The sequence below is a fragment of the Equus quagga genome, chromosome 2 (genome assembly GCF_021613505.1).
Source record: "Equus quagga isolate Etosha38 chromosome 2, UCLA_HA_Equagga_1.0, whole genome shotgun sequence".
NCBI lineage: Eukaryota > Metazoa > Chordata > Mammalia > Perissodactyla > Equidae > Equus > Equus quagga.
Genome location: NC_060268.1, coordinates 151,132,632 through 151,144,739, shown reverse-complemented (window position 1 = coordinate 151,144,739; position 12,108 = coordinate 151,132,632). Strand labels below are relative to the sequence as shown.

General features: G+C 38.8%; 1 protein-coding gene across 3 annotated transcripts in view; it reads left to right on the top strand.

The window, feature by feature from the left end:
• The window catches only part of LOC124236086 (cytochrome P450 2C19-like), a 78,528-nt gene that overhangs the window by 25,519 nt on the left and 40,901 nt on the right, over positions 1-12,108 (top strand). Inside the window, exon 1 of one of the 3 annotated variants that reach the window (XM_046654760.1) lies at positions 10,842-11,050. The exons of 1 other annotated variant lie outside the window; for it this stretch is intronic. In XM_046654760.1, the coding sequence (XP_046510716.1) occupies positions 10,883-11,050 (168 nt within the window). In that variant the 5' untranslated portion in view covers positions 10,842-10,882. Of the gene's footprint in view, positions 1-10,841; positions 11,051-12,108 lie in introns of those variants that run through there. One more of the 3 variants, XM_046654758.1, reaches the window with a different exon arrangement.

Sequence of the window (12,108 nt, the reverse complement as noted above, 5' to 3'; positions counted from 1 at the left end):
CTTATATTTTCTGTCCCATCATGGTAAACGGAAAAAGAAGGTATTTCTGGGCCTTCACAAATGACAACTGATTTATAGACTGGCTGGTCATGGGGACTGGTCGGAGTTTGTGGAGAGCAGGAGACTGGACACAGGTCCTCAGTTGTCCACACCACCACTCTGCAGTGCTTCCATTCCCTCTCTGGGCTCACTACCCACTCCCCTATCACTGGTCATTTCCTGGGCCCAAATTCTCTTCCTGGGCCCAGTATCTGCTTCTGGGTAACCCACACACATAGACAAAGGTCAGTGGATGGGGACTGACCCGTGGTACTCAGAAGGCCTCTGAGACTTGAGAGTGAGTGGCATTCAAGGTGGGGCCAAGATGGGGGTGACAATGGTGCATGTGCCCTGAATTCACCTGTCTAGGGTGAGCTCCAGCCTCTCTTGTTCTAAACAGAAAACTGATGTAAGTTGTAGATGAGGAAAGTGAGCTTCTCCTGGGTCCTGGTGGTGCTGCAGCGGACCAAATGTCCACTGGCTTTGGCTTCCACTTGAAGTCACACGACCCTGTAGGCTTTCCTGAGAATCCTCTGAAGGACTCAATACTGACTGACTGTGGCCTAGCTCCCTGAAGCCTGGGACTGAGTACAGAGGAGTCTCTGGTGCCACTCTGCCCACATTACTACCTCCACTCAGAGACTCTCTCAGTCTCTGACACTGCCATCTTTGGCCTTCCGTTTCTCCATTGCCCTCCTTTGGAGCCCACCCAGTCTTTTATTTTCTGTCTTTTTCATTCTTCTCTCTTCTCCTCATCTACCTATCCTTCATTTCATTTTACCCACAGTTAGTGAAAGCCTACCCACCAGAGGGCACTCAGACCCTTGTAGAGAGATCAGAATGAGAAACTCCATGTATGCAATTAGAGAACCTACCACAGTCTGGGGATCACTCAGCCTCTCAACCCGAGTTCGGCTTCCCCAGAATGAAGCATTAGACATCTGTAGACAGGCACAGATGGAAGCATATCTGGAAGGGAGCCCTCTCATTCCCAGGACACAGCAGCCTGGCTGATGACATATCAATAGTCACAGCGTCACTAACCTTCCATGCCCACCAGTAGAAAACAACATGAGCAGGATTCGACACCAGTGTCTGGAGAGCAAATAGGCAGAGCAGCACTTAGAAGGTTGTGTCTCCATCTCTCTTTTTCCTGGAGCTGTTCCATCTCCAGGACCTTTGCAACCTCAGCTACATTTGGTTCCTGGTTGATTGTGAGCTGTGTACAGACCACAGCTCCACTTTTTTTTTAAGGAGTCCACTTACAGGGGTTCAATTGTTCTGAAGCCAGGCTCCCCATCCAATCTCTAGTTCTCCCAGCCTATGTCACTGAAGTCTACAGGTGTGTAGGGGAGAAGGGGTAGAATAGGGAGTGAGTCACAGGATTAGGATGGTGGGACTCATGGGTAGGAGGTCCCAGAGAATGGTATGGGATAACAGGAAAGCTTTGAAGGGACACTTGCCACTTACAATTTCATCCATAGCAATGATGTTCTCCTGATATTGAGCAAATAAAAGCAGTCAGAACTAAATTGGATACGGTGGCTGATATAAGGTAGCAGACATCATCTGTAAAGTCTATATCAAAACTTTTTGTTCATTGGATCAGCCCAAGTGTCCTCCCTAGTTGTCTATAAATCTGTAAATTTGAATTTAGGATTAATCATTTACACATGAAACACCATTTTCAGTGATTTTTAAATTTTTTGTGGATCCATATAATATACTGTTTAATGTATTGTTTCCATTGTTAAAAAGTACAGACTAGAAATACGGCAGCTCGATACATCCTCATGAAGAATACATCCATCTGTAGCTTGCTCTCTACAAACATGAATCTTACCACCCAAGAAAGCAGTTCAGACCTCTGACTTTTCTAATTGTCAATCAAAGATGAAATTCTTCTCTACTGGACATGCCCAAACCCTGCCATTCTCTATTGCTTTAGGGTATAGATATTCTCCTCCAACCTGACAGGAGGTTTATAAGGAAGATTCCTCCACAGCCATGCAATGCTAAACACCAGAATGTGTCAACATGGAGAGAGACTCAAGAGATTTCATAAAGACCACGATTCTGCACAACATGAAATGGAAAGTGTATTTTGGTTTATATGTGTGTGTGAGTGTGCATGTGCATGAGTGTCTAAGTATGAGGGATTGTGTGCATAAGTATGGGAGTGTATGTATGTGTTTAAAAAGAGGTTAAGTTCATTTCAACTCCTATCTCAGAAAGTAGCTCCTCCATTAAAAAGTATGGTCTGTTTTTTCTTCCCGTGGTCTTCACTCAGCTGGGCCTCTTTAGAGAAGGTCAGTAGGGATTCTGGGTCAGCATATATTGGGAGAGAAGCCACTGCCGGTGGGTGGGGAGTTCATAATCAACGTGCAACAATAACAAAAGAGGGAACTTGACCGTTGGGCATAGAGAGATAAGTGGTCATTAAGTAGTTAAGTGGCCATTACTACGAAGGCCACTTCTCAGAGATACATGAGTGGGGAGAAGTCTCTGAAGGACACAGAGAAGAATCAGTTGGTCACAGGTTCCCAGGGAGAAAAGGATTTCAGTTTCAGGAACTCCCTTCATAGATCCTCAGAAGGGAGGAGCTGAAGGTTATCATAAAACCCAGAGGCAACCTCTAGAAGGAGCTGCTGCTGAAGTCACTGTGAAGAGACTGTCCCAGGGAGAGGCCTCAGGATCTTCCGGAACCCAGTTGCATCTTCACTTAGTTCTGAGGCAATGTCCCACAGGTCCTGGTTATGCCCAGGTGCTGAGGCTGGGTGAGCCCTGCCTGACCATCGCTGGGCATGTGTTGGTGCCCTAAGGGGTGCCTAAGTAATCAGCCCATGCCCAGGATGAAATGTTAAATATTATGCCATGTGAAGATGGTGACACCGATTGGAGTCAAGTATATACAGGTCAGAGGAAACCAGGCACAAATTTCCAAGAGTACTCTCTTACTTCATCTTACCACATCAGCACACTGAGAATGCCCTGCTACCCTCCCAAATACTCCCAATAGAGCTGGAACACAATTTTGGTTAGGTCAGTATTCAGTGCTTATACTGTCATGAGTATGTAAACATCATTCTCTGAAGAGCTGAGTGGTGTATATGATGATTACTATTCCTTTGTTTACAAAATTTTGTATTCTTTGGAAGTATTAAATGTCCACTTATTCCTATTTGCTTAATTCTCTAGATGAATCTAGATACTTATCATTGGCTCAACTCTAAACCCTGCCTGAACTGTGAAAATCAACTACCAATACAATCGAATACATGACACATTCTATCAATTTTATCTTCTTGAAGAAAACTGTCCCAGCCTTCTCTTTACTCCAAAATGTTCTAGTTGGTCTGGAGACTTTGAGAAGAGCTCACCTCTTAAGATCTGCCTTCAACATCATCTGAGGTTTTCCTTTTGACTCTTGTTCGATCTTCTACATCAACATAAGGTCTTCCTTTTTCTGGTTTTACTCTTTTGTTTAGCAGAGCACAGGTTTTTTTCCTGAAAAAAATGTGCATGGGAAGTCAACTTCCAGATAGTTTGCTCATCCTTTAGTTGAAAGTTGGCTGGAAATAGGTTTCTAGATTGTAAATAATTTCTCTTTGAATGTTTAAGGCCTTTAATGAATTATGGTTTGCTGTGTTGCTTATGAAAAGTTGCATCCCCTCCTGAATCTTGATCATTTCTATGGAGCCAATTTTTTCTTTTGAAATCCTAAAATATCTTCTCTCTCAACTTAGTCTTAAAAAATTTCACTATGACATGCCTAATTCCTCTTTCTGAGCCCCTGCAATCTGGAAACTCATGTCCTTTAATTAAATGATATTTCCTTGAACTTTTTTTGTGAGAATGATTTCTTCTTTTCTGTTTCTTTTTATCTCAGTATCTGGAATTTTTATCATTAACATATTGGAACTTTTGGATGGTCTTCTACATTTCTTACCTTTTCTATTTTACTTTACTTCATATGTTCATATAATTTGTCAAAGTTATATTCTATCCTCATGCTGAGTGTTCTTTTGTCCAAGTCTGGTGTCAGATTTAATTTGCAGAAGTTCTTTTTGTTTTTTTTTTTTTAAATTTTCTAGACTGCATTTCTTAGAGCAGTTTCAGGTTTAAATAAGAACCAATCCAAAAGTCTAGGGAGTTTCCAAATACTCCTTCTCTGTCTGTCCACAGCTTCCTCTTTTATTAATATCTTGCTTTGATGTGATCCATTTGTTAAAATTGATGTGCCAATATTGATAACTTATTATTAACTAAAGCCTATAGTTTACATTAGGTTTCACTCTTTGTTATATGGCTTATAGATTTTTCCAAACGCATAGTGTCACGTATCCACCAATATGATATTATACAGAATAGTTTCATTGTCCTAAAAATCCTCTGTGCTCCACCTATTTACCCCTCTGTCCCTTCCTCTCCAACCCCTGAAAGCCATTCGTCTCTTTACTTTCTCCATAGTTTTGACTTATCCTGAATATCATATAGTTGGAATTATACAGTATGTAGACTTTAAAGATTGGCTTCTTTCACTTGGCAATATGCATTTATTCCTTCATGTCCTTTCATGGCTTGAATGCTCTATTAAGAACCCAGCAGTCACCCTCTGCAGGTCATTTTAGGAGCAACAGCTGATAAGAGTATGTGACTCTTTTCAAAATGAGGGAAAGGAGTGCTGGAGAAGTGGAGCAAACCTGGGGAGTGGCTGGGCCAGGGATGAAGCCTGGTGGAACTTTGTTGACCTCTCACTTCCATATGGTCCCTCACTTCAGCTGGTCCATCCCGTGATGGGTCCTACAGAGGTTGTGTAGATACCAGTTAGGCCAAGATAATACTCTGGATTTCTTCAGGGCATGCTGCATAGTGTGGCTTCTCATTGTGCTAGAAATCAAGGAATTGCTCAAAGATTGATGGACACATGTCAAGAGGACAAAAAACCCAATCATGGGTAGATAATTGGAGCATCAAAACAGATAATAATAGAAATGGATTATAACTCATCTACTACAATTGAATACATAGTTCCAACTTGATATAAATAAACAAATAAATAATGAATAAATAAAAAAACTGTATGATCCATGGATATTTACATATTTCAAAGGATATACACAGAAAATGCTTCCCAGTTACAAAGGTGAGAAGAATATATGTACAGTGGAACAGACTACCAGTCACTGTCTTAATTAAGTAATCAAAGTGAGCATCATCTATAATATGACAGACTGAAATTGTTTGTCACCTAATAGGAAGCAGACAGAAGATGAATTATCATTCTGTGGTATTTCTGCCAAAGATACATAACCTGAATCTAATCATGAGGGAATATAGACAAATTGAATTTCAGGAACTTTATTCAAACATCTGGTCTACATCATTCAAAAGAGGCAAGGTCAGGGAATTCAAGGAAAGAATGAGAAATTGTTCCAGACTAAAGTCAACAAAATGGATATGAAAATGTGTTGTAACATGTGACCTGCATTGGTGTCTGAACTGGACACAAACATGCCATTGGGATTTATTGGTGAAATACAAAACCAAAGTCAAGGTTAGATGGTTGTCATGCATTAGTATTAATTTCCTGATTTTGATAGTTGTATTATAGTTATGTAGAAGAATCATCTTGCATTTAGGAAATACATGCTAATGTTATGGAGCAAGAGCTTACTACCCACTGTGAATAAAGAGCCAATTGTTACAGCATCTAACTTTGGGAAAAGAAAAGTAGCTTTATCTGTGAGATCAATCTACAAGGAGACAGGAGGCATATGCTCTCAGATCTGTTTCCTTGGTGCAGTGCTAGAGGCAAAACCTATGGGATGAAGAGCTGAGCTGTCTGAAGTGTTGAGATAGATGATTAGAGGTAAGAAGAAGTGAAGAATTGATGATCTGCGGAAGTATAGTCAAACTTCATGGCTCTTCACAGGAGGCTTGTTCAAAAAGTAGTGGTGTTAGCATGATCTGAGTTCGAATTTTTCAGCCCTATGACACCAAAAAGGTCACTTACCAGGAATTTATGTAGGCCAGATTGATGCGTTTGTGGTCTCAACTGGCCTAAACCAGACAAGGGGTTTCAGTTAGTGAAAAACCACTCAATTACTCTGTTGATAAGATGGGGTCAGTTGAACTGGTCCTAGAGAGCCCACAGTTACAAATTCTCCATTTTTTGTTGTTCATTCCTCAACCTTGAGGGAAATGGGGTGATTACTGCCCTAGCTTCTTCCTGCTGATAAGAGGTGTAGGTTGTTCCATCTCATTGAACCACTCTTTTAGTAAGATGGTGATGCAACAGGGATCCCAAAGTTAGGCCTATATTGTATAAGAAGTAACCAGGTATTTAATAAGATGAATTTCAAGAGAAACAAAAAGAAAAATAAGATTAATGGTTGGAGCAAATTATAAACCAGTTTCTGAGCCCAGGGGACAGCCAGTGAAGAAGATTTTCAGAAGTCAGAGTTGAAGAATCTCCTGCAGTTTGAAATGTCTCTGATGATGTAATTGAGTATTCAGGCATCTTTTTGAGTGGCTTACACAGCAACAGATATGAATCTTTCATAAGTTTATATCAAGTTGACCAGCTTCAGTTTAGAGGGCTTCAGGAAAAAGGGTGGTTTCAGTTCACAGTGATTCCAAATGAAAATCATGGGAAAAATTGAAAATGTTAATTTAGACATTTTTAGCCAGATATTTCAGGAGACTAGAATAATTCCAGATCCAGTCCATTTTACAGATAGAAAACAAAAACCTTGAAGACAATTAACGGAACTAGAATCTAATATCCATGAATATTTACTATAGTTTTTACTGAACCATAATTTTTCTCTCTAAAATCACCCTCATTTTTACCAAAGATAGCCAAATTAAAACTCACTGGTTTGCAAAATAAGTCTAGGTTCAATAAACTTGGCCCAGTTATTTACAGAATTTACATATTTACATAAGTACAGCAAGAATAGCAATTGATCACATCGGCTCTTTTAAACCTGCCTTGCTGGATCTTTTCATAAGGAATCTCAGGTTCAACTTTAAAGGCCTCTCAAAACACCAGGCCAGGGGAAGGACTTGCCTTCAGATTCCATCACAATATCTGTAGATTTGGGTGAATTTCTCTCTTCTCTTGAGTTTCCACAAAATATCCTGAGGTTTTTGTACCTGCCAGGGAAGTGACCTTCTTTACTCACCTGGTAAGGTTGCTGGGAAACCTGTAAGCAAGGTACCAGGCCAATATTTCCAAGTGGCTTTATTCCATTCTGTCAATCTTTATTCCTCAAAGCTCTCTGGTTATATCTGAGTCTATGCATGTTTCTCTCAAATCAGACATTGCAGTCAAAGTCTTGATATTACAACCAATGTTTCCAATTGTGTCCTACTGTAAGGAGACCAGATTCTTTTTGAACTTATGCAAATAACTATATTGCCATGAAAGTAAGAATACTCACTCATCAAGAGTTTCCAAATTGTGGAGGAATCAGGTAAGGAGAAAAAAATAAATGTTTCAATTCTGCTTACAAAGGTATAATTTTACCTGATGGTTGTACATCATGGTTAGCTTAAGAGAAAAGAGAAAACAATTTCCTTATATATGGAAAAACAAAACATTAAAAATCATCAATATTTCAAATGAGCAGCCATAAAACTATAATCATCCTTATCAGTTCTTTCAGCCCCATGTAATCAATTCTTGATCTTAATCTTCTGTTTGCAGTTATGAGGCCATCAGTTTCTCTGCTACAGTTGTGTAATTTATTACCCAGCTCTGTGTTATAATATGAAAGTTTATCAGAAACCTGCATTGTAGAGCAAGTGTCAGAGTCCTTTTCATGAATCTCTCTGAAGTTGAAAACATCTGCAAAATCATCAGAGTAAAACAACAACAGTCTGTAAGTGACAAAAGACTCAAAAATGGCAATTGACAAAGAAACTTGGCTATTTCTGTGATATACAACACTTAAAAATAACAGCTAGAATTATGGCTGACAACCAGAACAGATCAGAATTTTAGGAATGTTATATAACTTTTTAAAACACATATTAATGACATTCACCCATACAATATAACCTAAGAAGGTTTGTCATCAATTATTTGATAATGACTTCCATGTAATTTAACATACCAAATAAGCCTAATTAGCTCACTATCTCCCCCTTTAAAGAGAGAATGAATTATTCAAGAGGTACAAGGGCACCATTGGAAATTCTCAAAGTTTGAATTTTGGGGAAGTTTGTCAAAAATATCAAAAGGTTTTAAAACACTTGATCAGATAGGAAACAATGCTCACTGTGAAACAATTCTTAGTTTTCCATTTAACGAAAGTTACAATAGAAGATGTTAAAGGCAAACACACAAAGTCAAATAGTTAAAAAAAAAAACCCTTAAGTTCTCTTAATAGAGAGATTTCAGCCTTTTGGAACATAGGAGATTATTTGTACAAAACAGAATTTTTGTCTTTTAGGTAGACTTACCCAAAAATAAAGAAAAATCTTTTATAATCTCCTTCTCGAGAGTAGACTAAAAGTTCAAGAAAACTTTCTTTTTCACATTCAGAATTTATCCCATACTTTCTTTCTTCCCTCATAGTGCTTTAGGACAAATTTATCTTTTTTAACAAAACAAACAATAATATCATAATATGATATCAGAGACATAATAGCTGAAAAAAGCTAGATACTAAATAAAAATATTCATTTTACTTGAAATATATTACTCTGTGACTAGGGAGGGCTTCATGCTGATACCCTCCTGCCATCCATCTGGGCAGTGATCGGAAATATCTTCAATGTGAAAGGTTACTGACCTTGGAAATGGAAACCAGGATTCTAACTCAAGATCTTTTACTAATGTGTTGGAGACATTTGACCTCAGTGAGTCACCAATTCCTCATTTGTAAAAATAAAGTAGGGATTAATCTAGTGGATCTCTGAAATGACTTATACCTCAAAAATATCTACAGCTCTTTCATCTATGGAAAGAGAAAGGGCCAGGCAAGAGCCTTTCCCGAAGAAAGGGAAGGACAGAGACACAATCTCTTCAGTAATAAAATTATTGCTCTAAAGAGAGCCATGGAGCTTATTTCATCCCATAAGTTAGTGCATTTCTTTCAGAGTTCAAGGCTTTGAGCCACTCACCAAATTACTACTTCTCTGTCCTGGATAACAGATTCACTGATACCTGGGTTCACTCAAGTCCCAAGGTTACAAAACCAAACAACCTTAACTATCGTATTAATAAACAGGTGCTGCAATTATTAACTCAATATTTACTTTGAAGTTACTGATTATGGTAAATCCTGAACTATTGAATTATAGTACAGTCACATGTCACTTACTGACTGGAATATGTTCTGAGAAATGTTTTGTGAGGTGATTTCGTTATTGTGCAAATATCATGGAGTGTACTGAAGGGGAACAAAATTTGCCACCCCAAAATGTCTCTCATTAACATGAAGATTATTTTAGGCTGATTTTTTTTAAAGATTGGCACCTGAGCTAAAATCTATTGCCAATCTTGTTTTTTTTCTTCTTCTTCTCCCCAAAGCCCCTCAGAACTAGAATATACAACTATATTCTATTATATTCTAGTTGTAGGTCCTTCTGATTGTGCTATGTGGGACACTGCCTTAGCATGGCCTGACAAGTGGTGCCGTGTTCGTGCCCAGGATCTGAACTGGCGAAACCCTGGGCCCCTGAAGCAGAGCACATGAACTTAGACCACTAGGCCATGGAGCTGGCCCCTAGGCTGATTATTTTTAAGAAATAAAAGACTCAGAAAGTTTTTCTTGTTACCTCCCCCTCAATTGCCTAAAAAAATTCAGATTAAAAAAACCTGTCTCAGGAAGCAAGCTATCACCTTAGCATAACATGAACTAAGTGGCAGATAGGGAGGAACTTAGAAAAGCCTGTTTGTTGTGCTACCCTCTGTTATTCTGTTTCTGTGTTGCTAAACAAAGACTTGTTTTCCAAATGTTTGCTCCTTTTCACCTATCTGTGAATTGCCTTCCTTCCCTTTGAAATCCCTAACTCTCCCCAGCTCCAACATCTTTTTTCATGTTTAGCTGAGAGTGGTATTTAAGTTGAGGGCTTTGGCCATTTTGGCAAGTACTTGGTTTCTTCCATCTATGCATGTTATTAAACTTTTCTTTGTTTTTCTCATTTTAATCTGTCTCATGTCAGTTTAAGTCTTAGACCAGGCAAGAGAACCTGGAAGCACAGAGGAAAATGTCCCCCTCATCTACAGTACTTACACAAACCTACATATCTAGGCTATATGTGCAGGCCTCCTACACATCTAGGCTATATGTACTAATATATGGGACTACCATCATATCCATTTCTTCATTGGTCCAAATGTCTTTATGCATTTTAGTATAGTAGTTTTTGATGAAGCATTAAAGATTATCCCCCCCCTTTTTTTTTATAAAAGCCACAGAATATACTGCAATACAATACAAAGTCATAAATTCCCAACAGGTCATCAATCTGAGAATCTAGAATGTTGAGCAATTTTTGGATCAAATAATTTAGTTCAGTATTTCTTAATCCTGGCTGCATATTGAAATCATCTCTGGTGTATTCTTAACATAATTACCAATACCTGGGCCCCATTCATAACCAATTAAGCCAGAATCTCCATGGTGGAGCATTGGAAAAAAAGGAGGACATGGTCAAAGATTATTCTATTTTTACCTTTATCAATAGGCCAAAGTCCACTGAGAAGAGATTGGAGCTGATCTAGCTGACATCGATTTGTAGGCAAAAGAGTCACAAGTCGAATTAACATGGGGTATTATAAAAACTTTGGATTTCAGGATCACAATTGTCTGAGTAGGAAGAGAGAATGGATCTGGTTGTGGTTCTGGGGCTCTGTCTCTCCTGTTTGCTTCTCCTTTTACTCTGGAAAGAGAGCTCCAGGAAAGGGAAGCTCCCACCTGGCCCCACTCCTCTCCCTATTATTGGAAATATCCTACAGTTAGATGTTAAGAACATCAGCAAATCCTTAAGTAATGTAAGTATGTTTTATGTTCCTCAAGTGGCTTGCAAAGGGTAAGTAAATTAAAGCCAATTTTTTTTCATTTTTTTTATTGAGTTATTGATAGGTTACAATCTTGTGAAATTTCAATTGTACATTAATGTTTGTCAGTCATGTTGTAGGTGCACCACTTCACCCTTTGTGCCCACCCCCCACCCCACCTTTCCCCTGGTATCCAATAAACTGTTGGTCCATAGTTTTAAATTCCTCATATGAGTGGAGTCATACACAGATTATCTTTCTCTCGCTGGCTTATTTCACTTAACATAATTCTCTCAAGGTCCATCCATGTTATTGCAAATGGAATGATTTTGTTCTGTTTTGCAGCTGAGTGGTATTCCATTGTATATATGTACCACATCTTCTTTATCCATTCGTCTGTTGATGGGCACTTAGGTTGCTTCCACGTCTTGGCTATTGTAAACAGTGCTGCAATAAACATTGGGGTGCACAGGACTTTTGGGATTGCTGACTTCAGGCTCTTTGGATAAATACCCAGTAGTGGGATGGCTGGATCGTATGGTAGTTCTATTTTTAGTTTTTTGAGGAATCTCCATACTGTTTTCCATAGTGGCTGCACCAGTTTGCATTCCCACCAGCAGTGTATGAGGGTTCCTTTTTCTCCACAACCTCTCCAACATTTGTTGCTATTAGTTTTAGATATTTTTGTCATTCTAACGGGTGTAAGGTGATATCTTAGTGTAGTTTTGATTTTTGATTTGCATTTCCCTGATGATCAGCGATGATGAGCATCTTTTCATGTGCCTATTGGCCATCAGTATATCTTCTTTGGAGAAATGTCTGTTCATGTCTCCAGCCCATTTTTTGATTGGGTTGTTTGATGTTTTGTGGTTGAGTTGTGAGAGTTCTTTATATATTAAGGATATTAAGCCTTTGTCAGATATATGACTTGCAAATATTTTTTTCCCAGTTAGTGGGTTGTTTTTTTGTTTCAATCCTGTTTTCACTTGCTTGAAGAAGCTCTTTAATCTGATGAAGTCCCATTTGTTTATTCTTTCTATTGTTTCCCTTCT